The 20,473-nt window shown below is 38.7% G+C and overlaps 1 protein-coding gene across 5 annotated transcripts in view; it reads left to right on the plus strand.

The window, feature by feature from the left end:
* Positions 1-19,413, plus strand: part of STX7 (syntaxin 7) — a 36,846-nt gene extending 17,433 nt beyond the window's left edge. For 4 of the 5 annotated variants that reach the window (XM_032683789.1, XM_032683790.1, XM_032683791.1 and 1 more), the window contains 8 exons: positions 3,132-3,201; positions 4,476-4,566; positions 6,183-6,320; positions 6,974-7,026; positions 7,806-7,896; positions 8,691-8,763; positions 9,734-9,816; positions 12,465-13,894. In XM_032683789.1, coding sequence (XP_032539680.1) covers positions 3,132-3,201; positions 4,476-4,566; positions 6,183-6,320; positions 6,974-7,026; positions 7,806-7,896; positions 8,691-8,763; positions 9,734-9,816; positions 12,465-12,557 — 692 coding nt within the window. In that variant the 3' untranslated portion in view covers positions 12,558-13,894. Of the gene's footprint in view, positions 1-3,131; positions 3,202-4,475; positions 4,567-6,182; positions 6,321-6,973; positions 7,027-7,805; positions 7,897-8,690; positions 8,764-9,733; positions 9,817-12,464; positions 13,895-18,757; positions 18,904-19,049 lie in introns of those variants that run through there. The other variant, XR_004356254.1, reaches the window with a different exon arrangement.
* The last annotated feature ends 1,060 nt before the right edge of the window (positions 19,414-20,473 follow it).

Raw genomic sequence — 20,473 nt, forward strand, 5'->3', positions numbered from 1 at the left:
TTGGCCCCTGACTGTTACCAGTACGTTTACAGTGCAGAGCTAGGCCTTTGTAAGCTGGGCGTAAGCCTTTGGCTCTCCGGGACATTTGAGTGTTACTGGTGATTTGAGAGGTACCAGAGCAGATGCCATGAGCCTTGATGTGACAGCCTGAACTCCCTGCACAGGGCCGAAAAGCTGGTTAAATGAGTGGCGCAGTACCCTTGTAAATACCACCATCACCTGTGAGGCCAGGACTTTAGGGACCTCTGTTTTATGAAGAGTAATCCCAGGCTTCCAGCAGTTGAGCTCTTCAGTGCCAAGACATTCTCCCTGCTTATTTCACAAGTGGGGCAGTAGAAGGAGCAACTAGAGGTTGCTGACCTTTAGGAAGAGAGGCTAAGGCTGCCCTGCTTTTCCCTTGAGGAAAGGAAGGGATACTAACTTGATCTAAGAAGTTTCAAAGGTAGTTCTTGCTTTGAATCAAATTCTGTGAGATCTCTGTGTGTACCTGTGAGGGAACAAGACACCTTCTCTGTGTGATTCAGATGGTAATGTCTTAAAACCTGTTTTAAATCTTGCTTTTATCCATAAAGCTGTATGAGTGCATGAGTCTGAACAAATGTCTATAGTTTAGGTGTTTTTGTGGTTATATGTATATTATAATATCAAATATTTGAATGAGAAGTAGCTACAGTAAGAAATCAGTAAACAATCCAAACCAAAAGAATTATAAGACTATAAAGAAATATATGTTTTAGTCTCTATACACTCCAGTGTGTTTATATAAACATGAAGGAGTACAAAGGATGGATTTCTTTAACTCATCAACCCGCAGGCATACACTGTAAATCAAGATTTCAGGAAGGTCACCTTCTCTACTACCCATATTATACTGGTCCTATCAACTTGCTTTTGGCTTTTTTATGAAGTAGCTTTGGGAATAGTGCTGAAGACTTTTGCCCAAAATTTACTTTTAATGCTCTGCCTTTTTTTCTGCTTGCTTACTTGAATAAGCAATGTTTCACTTTTCTATGCAATATACTCATATGAAAAAAAATTGATACTAGAAATGCTGGTTTTTTTCTGAATAGTATTCTGATTATGAAAGGTTAAGGTGGAAAATGCTAAATTACAGGAAGCACAGAAAAATGGTGTTGGTTCAGTCCTTGGGGGTTTTTTTCTTTATTTTATTTTTTTCCCTCATGACTTGAAAGCCCGTTAGCACTTTGCTATTTTGATGCATGCTACAGACTTCCTGGTAAAATGTATTTTAATTTTATGCTGAATTCCTGAGTTGTAAGACTTGCGCTGAGGTGAACTTCCCTCTGCATCTGGAATTGTACAGCTGACCAGTTACGCAGGGCTGGCTTTTAATTTTCCCTCAATTATCTACTAGTGTTCAGCTTTAGAAGTAGGATAGATATGTAATTAACTTGGGATGCAAATATTTTAAGTATAGGCCTTGTTTCAGGGAATTTTTATTTAAAACGCAAACCTGCATTTTCTGTACTTGCGGTTAAATAACGCACCTCTAGGTGGCGGTAGGACACACCGGAACTTTTTCTGCCTCTGTTTTGGTTTTCCTTTTACTCTCCCTTTTAAAAGTACATACGGAATCGCTGAGCTCCTTGGCTCTTGAATCAGAAGGGAGAGTGCCTTGGAACAAATAAAGGATAGCTAATGTTCAGTTTTATAGATATTAAAACTCTATGCTATTGAAGATAACACCAGCCAGTTATCCTTTAGTTTGTTTGTTTGTTTTATATAATGCATTACCGTGACCACAAAAAAGAAGCTTAATTGACCTGAACCTGTGTTTATCAGTACGTGTGACCAGCTGCAGATGCCCAGGAGAAGCATGGGCAGCTGGACAGTGCCCAGCCCAGCAGTCAGGAGGCCCACTGGACAGAAAAGGGCTGGCTCTCAGTGGCTGGTAGTCAAACTGTAGGCAAAATTCAAAGATTTTCACTTCGGTTTTGCTGCTTTTCAGCTCAATTAAAATACAAGCTGAAACCCATGATGAAACCCATCTTACAGTGCTATTCTCCCTCAGAAATCCTGTAAGTAGTTTATGCTCCTCAAACGTCTGCCTTGAAGTATTTTATTTTTTTACCTTGTGCAAAACTAGGTACTAACTTTCCCCTGTTTTGATATTTTCATTACATGAGTGTGCACAGAAAGAATTGGCTATAGCAGTTATTGGCACTGGATGATATGTAAAGCAGTGTAGAAAATCCAGTATCACTAATTCACTGGAGACTTGCTATGAAACAAAGATTAGAATTAATATTATTCTGTCTCTTACAGGTCTCTTTATGGCATATGGAAAAGTACTCCTTTTTTTTTTTTTTAGTATGGTTTTCTTCATTGCATAGAGTTGTCACTTACTGCATTTTTAACTGTGTTTAGGGATAAAAAAAAAGATAGTGTGCTAGTAAAGTGAGGATCCCACAAAGTATGATACCGACGTATTTTCTACTGACTATGCAGTATACCAGTCTGCCTGGGGAAGGCCACAGAAATACAGGGAAGACAAGTCTATGCCCAGCTGAGGGTCAAGCAAAATAAATTATCCTGGATATATATTTTGTTTTAGAACATGAGGATGTTAAGCTGAGATAAAACATCTTGAGGATATAAGTCTTGCAGTGTGAAAAACTACATATCCTTGAAGTTTCTGTGTGTTTTTCTCCTTGCTTTCTCATGTGACAGTAATATATACCAGGTTGAAAATAAGGCTCAGATGATATATGACTTTTTGCTGTTCAAAACTAATGTATTTTATGAAATACATTTAAAAATCACTGGCAGTTTGTATCCCACATTTAAAAACATAAGACTATCAAAATATTAGAAGTCCTGATTTAGACTTATTATAATGAAACTATTAACTAATCTTTAATTGCCTGTTTCTACCTAAAGACTTGTATACATTCTCATCCTTTGTAAGAAACCCTGAGCTTTGTCCTTGGCAAAAACCATTTAGTAGTTGTTCTGGGACTTAAAAGTAGAGTCTTTGTAGGAGGTTGAAAAAGTCTTGAGTTTCAGTTTCTGTCAGCTTATATTGCTTTAGAATTATCAAGCAAAAATGCATAAAACTATGCAGAAATTGTCTTTGCCCCATTAACATTTCTCTTCTTCTTCTCAAACAGCTGCTGAAATACAAAGAATACTACATCAGCTTGGAACACCACAAGACACGCCTGAGTTGAGGCAACAGCTGTGAGTACTTCACACAAAAATGTTTAGTTTTGTCGCATTGTAAACAATCTCCTGGTAGGTGATGAGGTCGTTTTTTGTTAGATAGAGTTCTTGATTTCACTGAGAAAGGTGAATATAGGGAAGTATTTGAAACTTAAATGTTGAGATGTGCTTTCTAAAATTAGTTTTGGATAATCTGTAAACTAGGGTCATCTGGTTTGCCCATGCATGTTGCCTGAAGTATCAGCATTCTGTAAAACCTGTGCTCTATGTCAGGGAAGGGAAAGTGGCACAACCACAAAGCAATAGCACTGTTTAAAAACATACACCTGTACCCCTCCACTCCAGTCAACACTTCTAATCTGTCTGTATAAGTTTCACTAGGTAATGAATATATTGGGGTGGGTTTTTTGTGAGATGGGGTGCTGGGAGAGAAAGGGGAATGTCGTTTTTAGTGATGAAAGCTGCAGTAAGGGATGGCATTATAGGATAAATATGTACCAGAAATAGTAATATAACAGCAGTGAAATCAGACTCCAGGGCAGATGCTCTGCTGTAGTTCAGTCACCTAAAGGTTGTCTTTCATTAATGTGCCTCTAGCAGAGACAGTCAGCTGCTTTCCACTTCTCTGTGTGGTCTAATGAACCAGTATGATTTTTTTCGTTAAACTCCTTTACCGCATTAATCTCAGCATCACAAATGCACGTAAGCGACGTGTTGTGCTCACCCTGTAGGTGAGAAAGTCGGCATTTCCGGTGCGGTTAATGCTGCGCTGTGGCCGTTGAGTAGTAGGAGGATGTGTGCATTGAACCAAAGTCATCGTGTTCACTTTGTGTGAACAGCCAGATTGCTTTATAATACCCTGAGTTCAGGGCCCATAAGATTAGCCAGGTACAATCCACAGTGGATATTCTGCTGGTGACTGGGAATAGGTGAAGATATAGTTTATGCAATAACCTGACATATCTAGGCAAAAATTCACAACTAAACAGGATAGAAACTGTTGTGAAGGACATGTTCCAGTCCCTTTATGGATGCAATATATATATCAAGTTTCCTTGAGCTTTCGTCTGTCCATTTTTCACTTGTCTGAACATTTGGCCTTTTCAAGAGTTATTTGATTATTTTAAATATTGATGCTGATGGTTTGATAATAGCTTTGCAGAATAAAGAACAGAGTAAAGATGGCTTTGTGTGCTTTAAAGAAGCATTTCGTGCTGCTGCTTTTCTGAGAATCAGTAAAATTCAGCAAAGTAACCCAATGGTCTCTAATGAAAATTTGCATTTGATTTTAGGCAACAGAAGCAGCAATACACCAACCAGCTTGCCAAAGAAACTGACAAATACATTAAGGAGTTTGGATCTTTGGCTGCAACAAGTGAACAGGTATAAAACCAAAGAGCATGGCTTGTTTGACTATCATGTTGGCTCATGTAGAGTATTTGAGTCACTTCAGTTCTTCTTTCCTATTTTCAAAGCACTGTTTAGTTAGTCAACACATTTGCACAGCGGGGAAACTTATAAGAATATTTTGTTGCAGTCCAGACTTGTCCCAAAGTTGCTTTTATGTATCAGGAATGAGGTAGTTTAACTGAAATGGTGGGAAGCAAGGCAGTGCGCTGTGCCTGCCTCTGATTTCAGGTAGCTGGACACTTTGTAATCCATTGCAGTGATACTAAATCTGACTCCACTGGCGCTCTGACTGTTTCCAAGGTCAACGTATCATGTACAGTGTGTTTGTCCCACATCACTCAGATCATCATATGTGCTATATCTTGTCCACAGGCTTTTCTTTCTTAAGAGGAGTAGACAGGAGCTGTTACTAAAACAACTTGTGCAGTCTTTAAACTGCTTCTTTCCCAGGTCTGTGTAAAATCTTGTCAGGACATAACATGTGAAGTGGCTGTTGTGATTAGCACACTCCTGCCTGCCATCCTATAGTTTCTTGTCCTAGCAAAATCTGTCACTTATATAAGAGAAAAACAACAGGATCCCAGAAAACATGGATTTGGGTTATTGTCACTCAACTTGCCTGGTCGGTATAGGTTACTGAGGAGCCCTTGGGAAACTGAACGGTCTTGAAACGCTGAATTCAAATGGCAGGCCATGATCCATGTGTGCTCATCCTGTCAAGCTGTAAACTTCTAATAGCAATGTTAAAACTTCGTCTTAATACATAACTCTAGTTCAGGCAAAGTATATTTAGGTTGTTGTCTTTTTTATGGTTTCTCTGTTTCCTTATCTTGGAGCTGAAAAGTTGGCAATGAAACATTTTACTGTTTAATTTTACTCCTTTTATCAAAGCTACATCTCAACAAAAGGCATAAATAACAGATTCATGAATGGCAAATTACAGCCTTTTAGACATTTGGAAGGAAGGTTGATATATTGTATATATTTAGGGAAGTCTGGTAGAGGCTTTCCTGAGTGTCCAATATTCCTTTTCACTACATCTTAAGGAAAACAAACAAACAAAAAAGCCTTAAAGGGTAGAATATGTATTTTAGTACCAGTTCTAGAGCACTTAAGTGAGTATGTGAACCTACTTCTGGATGCAGCTCAATATGTATTTCCAACATTTATGTAAAATACATAAGAAGTGCCATGTTCTTTCTTTTCTGCACCTTTCCTCTCTATTCAGTTACCTTTGCATATTTTAGCATTCTTGCTATCAAAATATTTTACACTGTAACAGTAGGTTTTATAATCAGTAGATGATAAGGAAGGTAAAAGCTTTCTTGTCCCTGCCCATTTCTCATTTCCAGCTGTTAAATGAAAATAAATACATCAGCTTCCTCTTTAAATGCATTAATTTGTGCAGTTTTATTATTCCAGAAGGAAAGAAGGTTTGTCCATGCAATTGCAGATGGTTTTGTAGACAGTCTTCCCTTATACTTATTTTGAAGAAAAAGAATATATACCTTAGCATTGAGCAGACTGGAAATAGCAAAGCCTTGAAAAGCCTGAGCTCATTTGACTTGGTAAAACTTTTTCTCCTATAGCGTCAAAGAAAAATACAGAAAGACCGTCTTGTGGGGGAGTTCACCACAGCACTTACAAATTTCCAAAGACTCCAAAGGCAAGCTGCTGAGAAAGAAAAAGACTTTGTAGCCAGAGTAAGAGCCAGCTCAAGGGTGTCTGTAAGTATCAGAAAAATGTGCCATTATACTCTTTACAGTGGTGTTTGATGTCAAACTGGCTTCCATAATGCTACTTAAAAAAGCTCATATCTGACCCTAAATACTGCAGATCGTGTGTTATATGACTTTATAGTAGAGGCTGCATTAAGCTGTAGTAATCTCCCAAGAGAACAGTTACTTTTCCCTTACTTTTGTCACAAACTGCCTCCATGTTCTTGCTGTAGTCTTGCAAAAACAACTTATAGTAGATTTGGAAATGCTTTTGCTGTAGCTTTAAGATATCAACAGATTTTTTCCTATGGGGAAAAATGACTTGCCAGATTTCTGTAGAGTATTAAAGTGAAGAAGTGCTAAGGAGCTTCAGATGTTGAGCTTTTTTGTGTTAATATATCAATTTTGCCTTTTCACTCTGCCAAATACCTGTTACTGTACTTACAAATTTTAGCAGGCAGTTACTGAGCTGAATGCTTTTGCTTGTGTTTCATCTTTGTGCATGCATAAAGCAAAATCAGAATGAGAACATGTTAAATCATGTTTCAGTTTGAAATTGACTCTCTAAAAACCTTCTAATATTGACTCGTTATAGAAATGCTGACAGTGCTCCTTTCAGGGCCATAATGTTATATTTGTATTTTTAATCTCCGATCATGTAGGGTGGTGCTCCAGAAGATAGCTACAAAGAAGGAACACTCGTGTCTTGGGACAGGTAGGTTGACTTAGTTCACAAACCTTAACCAAGCTCAGAATAATAAATGACCTGCAGGGAAGACAGCTGCCCATGGTTTTTTGGATTGGGTTTTTTCTTTTGTTTTCACTTGTTTGTTTTTTTTTTGTTTTGCTTTGCTTTTTTTCTGATCAATTGCCTTTTTCTGGAGGGATTTGGGATAGGTTATTTAGTTAGGCTTTCTTCTATAATGCTAGCACAGAGAAGAGATTTTGATGGCATAGATGGGAAGAAAAAAGGAAGAGTTCTCCTGATGCTTCAGCTGTAGCCATCACCTTAAGCTCCCATAATCTGCCTTTGGGTTTTCTGAGACCCAGACTTAGGGAAGAAGAGTCCAACCTGTGAATAGAGTAAATCTGTTGTGATAAGGGCACAGTGTTTACTGGGGTGTCTCATTGCTTCCATATGCTCCAAGAACTGCTTCTTCGTCTCAGATTATTTTTTGTTGGGTAGCTTGCTTTTGCCTCAGATAGATATCAACTCTGCAGTTTATAATTCAGAAGGAACTTTGCCCTTGTATTCATACTTGGAATTTCCAGTCAGCTATCTTCTAGCTAGCTACTAGCTTTGCTACAGCAGCAGCTTCCTACACCTAAGGTGTGACGGTTATGCTGTCCCTGTTAGCTAAACAGGCAAAGGTAAAAACATGCATTTTGTTAACCAGTAATGTAAAATGTGCTATGTAGTTAACTGTCATTTTATTATTTCTCATTGTGCCTGTTCAATTCTCTGTGAGTTTTGAGGGTTTTTTTGTTTGATAGTCAACCACAAGCACAAGTGCAAGATGAAGAAATTACAGAGGATGATCTCCGTCTTATCGAGGAGAGGGAATCTTCCATTAGGCAGCTTGAAGTAAGTACAAGTAGTTTTACAGCAGAATATGCTTTTGATGTTTCCATGGTATGAGCATTAATTGCAGAAGTGAATCTTGAGGAGATTTGTTTGTTGGTGTGTTTTTTTTCCTTTAAAACTGAAAATACTGCCTTTAGATGTAAAATGTGCTTTTGAAATAATAGAATCATCAAGGTTGGAAGAGACCTTTATAATCAGCAAGTCCAACTGTCAACCCAGCATTACCACTGTAACCCCTAAACCAAATCACCCAGGGCCAGATCCAGATGCCTCTTAAACACTTCCAGGTCTGGTAACTCCACCACCTCCTCAGGCAATCTATTCCAATGCCTGACCACCTAACAGTGAAAAAAAATTTTCTGATATCTAATCTGAACCTCCCTAGTGCTAAAACTAATGCAAAATATGTCCTACACCGGCTTTTATTAATTTGGCTTAGATACATTTTAAGCAATGTTGTCATGAATTTTTCTCTGCAGTTAAACTTATAATACAAGCATGTGTCTAGATGAGCCCTCAGCAATGAGAGATCCTGTTTGTGATGGGTTGGGAAGTGTACTTTGTGCACATGCTTATCCTCAGTTTATTTGATGGTTAACTTGATTATGATAAACTTGGTCTCATAGTACCAAAAAACCCCTTCCAAATAAGTACATCAAGTTGGGGTTTTTTATCTTGTAGTATAAAGAGTCAGGGATATGCACTCGGGAGGAGAAGGAACACTATTTATATCTAAATGTGCAGAGATTCTTCAATATGTGATGTCAATTGATGCTATGACTGGTTCTTTACAGGCTGATATTATGGACATCAATGAAATTTTCAAAGATCTAGGAATGATGATTCATGAACAAGGTGATGTGATAGGTAAGTCCAATTCATATACTATCTGAAAAATGTTTATTCGGTTTCGCTGGAGAGCTGCAACGTAGAACTTCCTTTTGCTGGAAGAATTCCTCTAATGAGAATAACAATGCTAAAGCAAATGTGGTGCAGCCTAATAATGAGTAGACTGGTTGAGGTGACTGGGAATACAGAAACTGTGTTTAAAAATGTAGTTTAAAACATTATGTAGTTTTTCATGTGTATAAAATGTCTTTAAAAGTAGTTTTTTGAACTGTTTATACATAAAATTGGAATTTATGTGGGAAGTTTTACTGTATTTGCTAATGATATGTGTGCAGATTCAGCAAAGGCTCATGCTTTGCCTTCCTTACAAATAGGTTTAATGTTTTAATAAAATGTGATTAGAGAATACATTTTCTGAGTCTGTTGCCATGTCATGCTGTTGTCTATGTCCAGCATATATTTTCAGGGCTTTTTCTGTCACCTTAGCCCATAATCTGTTAATATTTTTCCAGGGGAAAAAATAAATCTTTGTCAATATGATAGAATACCAAACTAGCTTTTGGGATTTTTTTTTGGTGTCTGTTTCCTCTGTTTTCACAAGCCTTAGGAATTTTTTAGTCTGAGCAGAGAGTAGTCAGTAGCAAGTTGGAGTGCAAGTAAAAGGTTATTAAAAAAAAAAAAAAGTAGAAGTATTGAAAGTTTTTACTCTAGTTAGTATCAAAGTTTCAATCCTGCATCTAGAACAGCGGAGTTGTTACCTGACATGAATTCAGCCACTCATTGCCTGGGCACTTCTAAAATGAGCTCTGGCATAAGTATAGGGTGAGTCAAGCTTTCATAATACAAGGTATAAAACTTTGGATATTGATGAAGACACCAGCAATTGGGGGCAGCTATTACATATGCTCTCAAGAGTATTTCAGCATGCCAAACCTTTTTCCAAGTTATAATTAATAAAAATTTGAAATCTTTTATTTTTAAAATAAAGACAGCATAGAAGCCAACGTGGAAAATGCAGATGTACATGTGCAGCAAGCAAACCAGCAGCTGGCAAGAGCAGCAAACTACCAGGTAATGCCAATGCCTACTGCCAGTTGTGTGTAACTGTCTTTTCTCAGTAGTCCTGACTTCCACTTTTTTAGGCAGTTCAGATTTTGCATAGCAAGTTCCTCAAGGCTTGAAGACTTAGTTATAGGTTTATGTTAGACTTCCATGGTGTTTCTAGGTCACTATAAACCAAAAGTCAGTGACCTCTGAAAGCTTTGGGTTTCCTGTGAACCTGTTTCCAGATAGGCTGTTGCAGAGCCTTCTATAATTCTATGAGAGCACCTGGGGTTACATCCTTATTTAAAACCAACCAAACAAAACCCTCCAAACTAACAAAAAATTGCAAACAAACCAACCCCTTATTTTATATTTCAAGAAGTAAAAGGTTGCTTTAAATGGAGAGCAAGCCTCTAAAGATCACTGAAGGAGTAGGGAAGATAGGCAGGAAAGTCTTCTGAAGACATTACCAGTTAGCACCAATTTTTTCTGTCTACAATATTCTCAAAGCTCATATTTGAAACTGTCAAACTTTTTTGAAAAGCCTTTTAAGTACCTTTAAATGCCACTTCTTTATAACGTTTTTGGAACTTATTAGAAATAATCGTATTAGTGATTAATCTGCTCTTTTAAGTTAGAGTTAGTCCTTAGATTTTTTTTTTTAATCCTCTTATGTGTGTTAGTAGTAACCAGGACAGTAAATGAATGATGGAATGTCTGAAGCATTGCTTACTGATTTCAAAAGTGGGAGAGGGTGCATCCTTGAATTGTATTATGGGTGGCACTAACTGGCACATTAACTATAGTTGATGGCTCCTATTTTGATAATGACAAAGTTCAGGGAAAAAAAAAGTAGTAGCAGCCAAAATTTTCGGTGGAAGGTGTTAGTTTTCTAGTTGAAATTTAAAATTAAAAACTTCCATGTTTTATTTTGAGGAGGAAGGGATGAATATCTTCTGATCTCAAAGGGAGGTTATCAATACTTTTGACATGCTTCTGTTCAGTGGGTCTTGCCGCAGAGACCAAACGCTGTGCAGAGTTGTCCTGTGTTTGTTTGAAAGCATTGTGTAGTTTGCTTTGGACTTAAACTTTCCTTTGCTTGCACTCGTCCCTGTTCTAAGGCACTGAAAAATCATTTCCAGTTTCAGCAAACTTATTTTAATTTCAGCAACTATTATATCTGTATGGTCTGACCTGCTCAAGGAAGTGTTAGAGGCCTGGCTGTGCTGGTAGGGACAGGGCTGTTGGTACCCTCACAGCATCTTCTTTGTGGTTGGATGAGGTCTGCATCACTCATTTGCTGTATGGGGTGCATTCACACAGCAGAGCAGTTTGGGCAAAGCCAGGCTTCTCTCCTTTCTTTCCCCCTTTCCCAGTGCTGCTTCAGCACTTGTATAAATGATGATGAATTGCATGAGAAAATTAGATTGCCGTGTCTTCAGTCTTCAGTCTACTTGCTTAAGTAGTATTACAGTGGAAATGTTTAACTTGAATGCATTGCTGTCGAGAGGTGGTCTGCAGGATGCAGAAGGAAGAGACTTGTGTGTAAAGAGAGAACTGGCTGCAGGGTCTAAAAAAGGAAGATATGCTAGCAAACAGATTGAGTTCTAGCAAGTAAAATGGTGAAATCAAATATTAGCCGACAGTGGGAGAAGTGGCAATGAGACAGTAAAACTAGGAGGGGAGAATTGTTAGGAAACTTGGTAGTCTGGGTGGTACTCGGCAGAGAACTGACAGCTCCAATGAAGAACTGACACAGATGTTGTTCTTCAGAGGGGAAAAGAAAGAAAAAACCACAACAAAACCACCCAGGCAGAAGAACTTCTGCCAAGTAGAGCACAGCCTGGCTTTACTTCTGGGGCTGTGGCCTAGAATTCCAAGATTTGAGTGTTATTATTCCTTGGCTATCAGCAAAAGCCTGAGAAATGCATTGCTAATTTTCTTTTCTCCTGTGAAGGAAACCTTCTGATTCCATATCTTTCAGATAAAGGATGACAGATGGCTTCTAGTCTTGAGTGCTCTGGTATCTCAAGTTACAGATCTGTATGGGAAATGCAGAAGTTCTGAACATGCTTATATTTACACTTTACTGTAGTAATGTCTGTATATCTGGGTCTCTAGTCAGGTCTTTTTTGTTTGATTTGGGGGGTTTTTTTGTTGTTGTTGTTTTTTGTTTTCTTTAAGAGCAAGTTGTACCTAAGAAAGTTGACAGAACCAGCTTTAAAATAACTCTGTGAATGGATGCACAGAAGTCTAAAATTGTAGTCTGTTTTGCCCTTCTGTATATCCATTAATAGTCTTTGAATGTTTTTATCCTAGCAGACCGTTTCTATCTCCTCTACTGTGCAGACTGATCGTCCATTTTCCTCTATAAGCTGTCATTTGCACTCTCACATTTACTTCTCCAAGTGTTGTAATTACCTTCATTCATTACATTACTGCATTCTCTTTCATTAGTTTATTAGGTATGCCAGAAAATACCACTAAAATCTTTCCATTGAATAATAATGTGGTTAACTTTGCTTTTTTTTTTTCCTTGAACATCTTTATATGACTTATTAGTAAGGACACAATTTGGTTAGATTGCACAAGCAGTAGGACCATAAAAGCATCTGAGTAGTCCTCTGTTGTGGTGGTACAGTTTTCAATCAACTTGTTTTTTTCTCTCTTGGCAGCAAAGATCCCGAAAGAAGATGTGCATACTCATTGTTATACTTGTTGTTGGATTATTGCTTCTTGGACTCATCATATGGTTATCTAACAAATAAGTCTCTGGAGAAAGCTTTGTAATTGGTATTTAAATTAGGAAAGGAAATTCCTAGTCATGGTTTGCTCATTGTGAAGCTGAGTAAAATATTAATTCTGTACTTCATCTCATTTTTTTTTTATAAGACTTTTTGTTTTGACCTGAGAAACAATGTTCTCAGTACTACCATCAGTATAACTGCCTGCCCTCTTGGGTGTGGGTGCTGTCTTACAAGAAAAAAGCAGTCAAGGTCATAAACTGTTTTGTTAACTTAAACATAAAAACCTCTGAAGGTTTAGGGAGCTAATCAAAGTCATGATAATTTGTTTCGACAGAGTGGGTAATTATCTTTTGGGATATTGCTAAATGTTGCTGCCAAACAAACTGCTGAATTGTTGCTTGAGGCAACAAATTCACATCTCAGAATTTATTTTTAAGTTAGAAATGTATTTCTTGTCTGTTTCCCTTCCATCCAACTCACCTGCCCGTTTGATATGGGTGGTTCAAAAATAAAACTTAGGTTGCTGAAGTTGGTGTGATCTCTCTTTTATACTTGAAGCCTGTGAATTAAGCCTTCTAAGTTTTATTGAAATATTTTAGATGCTCTTGTTTCTCTGTATCTGGCATTGGATATGGTTATGTCTGGAGCCTCCTGCAAAGGTAGGTAGGGTGGATGATGTAATTACGTCAATTTTTTGTTTCAGTTCTTGCAATAAGAAATACTGTGTTTTATGTGCACACATCTGGTATCTTTGCATCTGAAGTGTGGATCAATGAGTTTGGCTAAAGGAAAATAAGGTCTAGTCTGTGAATTCTTAGAGTTACTGGGAAAAACAGAAATTCCCAACTTCCTAGCTGCACTTGAATGTCACTGTTCTGAAACTGCTGTGATTTAGTTTCCATGAACAGGTCCAACCTCGTATGTAAGGTCTTTCATACAGCTGAAGAGAAGAAGATTACGATTACAATTTCAATTCCAAGTTCAATACTGGAATTTGAAATTAAGTTAAAATCGGTTGAACTGATTGAAACTCTTTAAGGCGTTTGATGCTTATGGCCTTTAAAATGACCTTCTTCCTTTTGTGCCACTTTGTACTAATATATTAAAAATATAACAACACTTTTTTGCCAATTAATCTATTTGCCTTTTTAATTGATCATGGTGAACTAATTTGAAAGTCTATAGATGAAAAAGTAATTTCATCTGTATTTTATAACGTTCTTATACACCAGACTGATAGATAATGCACTGTTTACATGATGACCTATGAAATATTATTTGGGAACAATCTAACTGTAAGCATAAGTGGACATTAAAATTGTAACTGTGCAACCAAAATAAAGGTCTTTTAAAGAGTACATTTTTCTAATAGTTGGTTTGGTTTTTTTTTTTAATCCATCTTTAAGAGCACAGCTGTTGCCTTTGCCTTTATGTAAATGATTGAAACTTCTCTGAACAATTCCAGAGGATTTCAGCTCTGCTGGTGGGGCAGCCCGGGGGAACTTCTGTTCCTGTGCTGCATTTCACAGGGTTAATGAAAACGCTCCTGGATCTTGCATTCCCACCTGTGTGAGCCCAGCCATGGGAGGAGAGGCTGCTTTCTCTGGGTGGCTGCTGACAATGGGTGCTAAGGGTAGATGTTTACTAGCTCACCTTCAGCATAGCATATAACTGTTGAGGAATTGGCATCCAGGGTTTGGGAAAGAGGCTTGTGCTTCTGTGTTTGGATTTCAAAAGCAATGGAGTAAAAATAAGTCCTGTGAAACTGCATGATTTTGTTTTATGTAACATCTCTGAGACTGAAAAGGGAATTCTAATTGCAGTATGGACTCTTTTGTGTGTTGAGATCCCAGCTCCTGTGTTCCTGTGGCTGACTTTGTGCTGAGCACGAGGATGGGAGTCCATTTTTAAGTAGCCATCAAGTACACTTTGAGCCACTACCAGCTATGTTAAGGCTGGCACTAGTGATGCTAATGCCTTGGGTTTTTTGTTTTCAGACTACAATAGTCTAAAATAGAACAGCAATCAGCATTGTGGCTGAGTAGCTTTCTCACCAGTGAACTGTCTAAAACTGACTTTTGAAATTTCCTGACTTTAATATTTAACAAACTCTTTATACTATTGCAAACAGTCACAGAGACATGGCCTGATTCTGCTTGCCCAGGAGATCCTTTTTGCTGCTGCAATACCTCTGTCAGTGACTGACTGATTCCACTGACATGCTGAGTAAAGAAAAGCAATGCTTTGGCAGCAGCTGACTCCTTCCTGACAGATCAGAAATTTTGTCTATGCTTGATATTTGTCATGTTGCATAAGCATTGTTATTTGTCTGCTTGTTTTCTACTAGGAGGATTCTCTACTAAAACACTACTTGAAGAATATTGCTCATCTTGGGAAGAATGGTGTATTTACTCATGGCCTGTTTACCTTATAAAGGGATGAATATAGTCTTTACTGAGTTTGTCCCATAGTGGCTGCAAAGCAGAATAGCCAGTATATAAAACTTCATCCATTAGGAGCCGGTGAGAATCAGGCTTGGGCAACAACACCAAATGACTTGGAAATTCTGCGAGTTGTGCCACATTGCTTTACCCTAACCTCTACTGCAACCTGCTGCCTCTGTTCTTGTTCTTCTGTGTCTGATGTCTGCATGTCTTTATTTCCCACATGGAATTGGCTCTTTAATTTCAGTATGCACCTGTTCAGCTGCTCTCTGGTGGTAGTGGCTGGGGCACTGTCAGGGAGAAGAGCACTGCTGAGAGCTCGCATGTGTGCTTTGCTGCTTTCATTCATGATTTACTAAAAAAAGCAGCTTCTGGTGTGTGGGGGTGCCTTTCCCATGTGCTCTCAGATGAAAGTATTCTTCCTTTCTTAAATCCCAGTGGAGGTGGGATACTGGATCCCTTTACCTATGGAAGAGATGAAGGGCCAACTGTCAGGAATCACAGGGATGTCCCTGCTTGGACAGCCAGGTGGGGCCTGCTGGCTCCAGCAGGCTGGGTGGTTGCTGCTGCTGCCCTGTCTCTGAGGCAGGGGGTGGAAGGGAAGTCAGCACTGGAGTGTTTACATACAAGCTCCTGTACCTTTTGGAGAGACTAGCCTGCAAGGCCCTAATTGCTCATTAAGAATCTTGGTTCTGTTAATTTTCAAACTTGATTAGGCAGAAACAAAGTGCTGGGAGTGGTTGTATTTAGTGTGTTGAAGGGCATAAAAATTCTTTTTTAAGCTATTCTTAGTGGAACTTCTCTCTATCATTTCCCTCCCCTGCATGCATACACTCTTAAATGTATAAAATGCAACTTACAAGTATTTAAAGGAAACTTTGATACCTACTAAGAAACCAGTAAAACATCTGGATGTAACATGTATGAGTCAATGTTTTTCAGAACAAAGATTTTGGCTGTTCCAAATTATCCATCAATAGCTGTCAGATTAGCAAGGCCAAAAAATGCAATAAAAGCACCCTTCATTTTACTGAAGGAACCTGATAAGAATAGTTCCTTTGTAGTTATCTTAACCACACACCAGGGGTGCTTTTCTGTTCTTTCTTACTTTTTCAAAGAGCTGAAAATCAGAGGGGCAGATATCTTTTTAAAGCTTTTCTTTCTTTCTCCCCCTGCACTTCCCCCCTTGGAAATTGTTCTTGATAATCAGCAGGGTATGCAATATCCCCAAGCTAACTTCGTACCTAACAGTCTTCTTATGTCACCCACTGTGTGTGTGTACAGTCAGCAAATATGTTTGATGTTAGAGGTATGGACTAGATTTTTGGCATCAAAAGCAGTTTGAAACCATGAAAAAATGTTAACGTTGGGGAGCAAGGGGTCTAAAGGTGGAGGGAGGGAGAGAATGACATAATCTGTTAGTGAAGTTGGAAAGAACCAATACCCTTGTAGTTGATCACTGTATTGGGTTGTTTCAAGGACTGTGTTGTTGAGTATCACATTTGGAAAAGATTACTTGCTTTGCTTTTGTTTTGTTCTATATGAACCTATTTGATTCTTTTGGGAACATCAGTGAGAGAGGAATGCACAGAGATCTCCTTCCTGCTGGATATCAACAGTTGATGACTTTCTCTTTCTTATGATACCCACGGTAAAAAGCGGTGCTTAAGTGGGTACCATGCAGCTTTCCTTTTCAGATTGCAATTAAGTCCAGATCTCTCACCCAAAGCTGTTGTGGAGTGAGGAGTAATTATCCTCTGATGAGGTGCCCACCTGCAGAGCCATTCTAGATGCTATTGCAACATAAGAATTGCAAGAATAAATATCTGAAAGCCATCAGCTTCCAGACATCTTTGTCCTTATACGTGTTTCTGATGGTGTCCCTGACACTGCAGAGGTTTCTGTAGCTTAAGAATGCAAGTTACAAGGCATTTATTTAGTTCTTTATATTTCCTGATATATGATATCCTTCAATGATAAGGGGAGTCATATTTGCATAATAGTAAAGACTTACACAAGCCCAGAAATAACCAGAAAAAGCAACAAAATGTTGATCTTTGAAAGGCAGGCTGGAAAGCAACAAATGATGATGTAACTTGCTAGTTATACAACTCATCTCCACTTTTCCCCCATATGGCTGTATCAAATGTCTAGGCTTGAACACAGCTGCAGTGATTTGGTTTGCTCTTCTATTCCAAATATCACAGACCATTTCAAATACCAGTCAGGATAAGTAAATGCATCACGCTTGTTGATATGGTGTGGGTACAGAGGAAGGCCACAAAAATGATCAGAGGGCCGGAGCACCTCTCTTACAAGACAAAGTCTGAGAGAATTGGGGTTGTTCAGCCTAGAGAAGAGAATGCTTCAGGGAGAGTCATTGCAGCCTTCCAGTGCTTAAAGGGGTCCTCCAAGAGAACTGGAGGGGGATTTTTTCAAAGGGGTATAGTGATAGGTCAAGGCAGTGATGCCTTAAGGTCCATCTGGTTTTTTGATTTTTTTAATTTTTATAAGCTTTATAAGTAGTTATATAGAAGAAGTAGATTTAGAAGCAGCAGCACTTATTCCCTTACTCTTAGCATAGAAGCTACACACATTCTCCAACCCTTTTACCCCAATTCCCCATATCAATATCCCCTGAATTCCAGCAGAAATGTTTAGTCTCTCTTTAAGATAGGCCTCTTCTGTTTGAGGACATCTGATCCTGGCCTGAACCACAAGAGTACAGTCAAAAACTGGGTGAACTAGTCCCCTTTGTGCTCTGAAGAAGATCAAAATTGATGAAGAGAGGGTCTCTGAGACCTCAACCCCAATTCCCAAGGGGCGTGACTGAGGGTGGTCCAGGGCAAAAGCCAGGGGGTGGAAAAATCTCTGATTGGACAGGCAGTATTATAAATTGTAACATCTGTAACAGAGCAGGGGCTCCCTCTTGTAACCTATGCCTAGGCACAAATTAAACCCTTTCTTTATCTCACCTTCAAAACTAAATTGTCTCAGAGTTTTTTTCTCCCTGAATTTTCTTTAGGCAGCAGCAGAATGGCTTTGAACTGAAAAAGGGTAGGTTTAGACTAGAAATTGTTTACAATAAGGGTGGTGGAATACTGGCATAGGTTTCCCAGAGAGGTGGTGAACGCCCTAGCCCTGGAAACATTCAAGACCAGGCTGGATGGGGCTCTGAATAACCTGATCTAGTTGAAGATGTCTCTGCACGTTGCACAGATTGGACTAGGTGACTTTTGAAGGTCCCTTCCAACCCAAACTAATCTATGATTCTATATTTGCAAGAATATTCTAAAGAAGAAATATTCACTATAAGTCTCTGCTCTTTTGTAGACATATCTCTTTCCATGAACACAACACTTCTTTGCTACTGCTGATAAAATATATTTTTCCTATTTAAGACAAAAATAACCTAGATTAAAATGCTTGTTAGCACAAGAAAATTAATCAGTTTGAAGCCTTTTTTTTTTTACTTTCACATTTTGAAATATGTTTTGCAAAAATTGTGGGGGAAAAGTAAAAATAAAAAGAAATTAAAAAAGAAGTTAGAAATTGGTAGCAGCATTGTTCACCCCCTCCCTTTCCACCAAGTACTTCAGGATTCATCCTGGACTGAGTTATAATTGTGTTTTTCCTTTGTTTAATGTTTATGCAGAAACATTTGGTCTTTGGCAGTAAAGATTGAAGTCTAAAAAGGTAATAAGAGGTGGGAAGGAGTAGGCAAACTGCATAATCCAGGCAGTACAAATGATAATCTACCTTTCCACCTTTACTCAGAAAAGCTGCTGGAGTTTACTGTAGCTGCCAAGTTTGCAGCTTAGGAGGAAGGACTCAGCTGTGTTCAAGACCCACACTGAATTCCTCAGCAAGAGATTCAGCTGCTTCCAAGCCCTGTTCTCTGGATGGACCTTTGTCTGAAGGAGGTAAGTAGGGACAAAGACAGGATCTTTTCTCCTCAAAAGGAGAACAGCAACCAGCAACTTGTGGGGAGAGTGGAGAAATATATTCCCTGCCATCGGCACTGTTTGCTCACTTCCCACCCACCCTTGCTCCCTTCTCGTACACCCAGATATTCTCGCTGCAGAGAAAACTGAAGCCCCAAAATGGGGTCCCCAGAGCCCAGCACAAGAGAAGAATTTGACCTTCATATCTTGTGCTCTTCAAGACCTTCTCTGGTACAGTGTTACTGAAATAGATGCCTTGCTGTCTGATATGCCATTCCCCAACAGCTTTTCTTCAACCAGATAAAGAATAAATATAGTCTTGGAGACTAGCCACTGTGTTGTCAGGAGAATTAGGCTGAAGAAGTTTGGAGGATTAGAAATGCATATTAAAAAGTAGATTTAAACTGTCTTTGTAAGATGACAAAAAATTGTTGAGGCTTATTCTGTGTCAGCCGCAGTTTTGCTCTCTTCAACCAGTCTTTCTTTAAAATAATAATAAAAAAACTTTCAACAGAGAATGAAAGTAGACCATTTGCCCCAATTTGTATTGTTTTTGTTAGTTTACAAACTAGTTTGTAGATTCCCAATCAGGAAACTGCAAGCCTTGAAGCTTTAAGGGAAGAGGAGCTGTCTCTGCAGCAGTGAGCCACTATCCTTCTACTGTAGCCCCACAGTGGCATCCCTGGAAAAAGGCAATGCGGCGCCTGAGTGGCCAGGCAAAAGCACAGGGCATTGCTAATTTTCAAGTCTTAAGGTAAAAGCAGTTTTTTTATTTAAGGATGAAATACTCTTAAGTACCATCCGATGCCAGAGGAATAGAAGCATGTCTCTCTGATGCCTGAGTTTCTAGAGTTGGGGAAAGGGCTTTTCTGCAGCCTGGTCAGCCATCATGAGCTGAAGCGGGATGTGGTAGTTATTTAAGCTCATCTGTTACAAATAGGAGTAGAATCAGGTGTTTGAACACCTGAAGAATTTCAAATTACAGTGAGAAAATACAGCTGGCTTACTGGAAAGAGACATTTGGCTATCTCTCAATAGTTGCTTTGCAGATGAGTGTTGGACTGGTTCTTTTTAAAGTCTATGGTGCCTTGAGATGAGTGAAGAATCTTTGTTATGCATTTTGTGGAAGTTTCTTTCATGGTTTTGGTATCTGGATGTTTCGATGAAGGGTAGAAATCACCTTCCAATCTGTTTTAAGGAGTGTGGATTTTGGTAAAAATATTTGCAATATAAAATATATTTTGAAATACACAAATTTCCTTTAAGTGCTGTATAAACTGAGGGGAGTAGATTGTATGCTATTTGGGATTTATTCAGGTAAAATATCAGTATGGTTCTATAAGATGTGAAAGATATTTGCTTGGTTGCTCGTTCTGCTAAACTAAATGAGCAGCTATCGGGAAAGATGGGCTGTTTCAATAGGATTTCCATAACCTTCATTTGGGGCAGATGGGACTGAGACCCTGTCAGCTGTTGCTGAGTCATTCTGCTTAACCCTGTAGTGTCCCCATCCCTTTGAAACTGCCTCTGTGAAGCACTGCTGCAAGTT

The sequence above is a fragment of the Chiroxiphia lanceolata genome, chromosome 3 (genome assembly GCF_009829145.1).
Source record: "Chiroxiphia lanceolata isolate bChiLan1 chromosome 3, bChiLan1.pri, whole genome shotgun sequence".
In the NCBI taxonomy this organism is placed as follows: domain Eukaryota; kingdom Metazoa; phylum Chordata; class Aves; order Passeriformes; family Pipridae; genus Chiroxiphia; species Chiroxiphia lanceolata.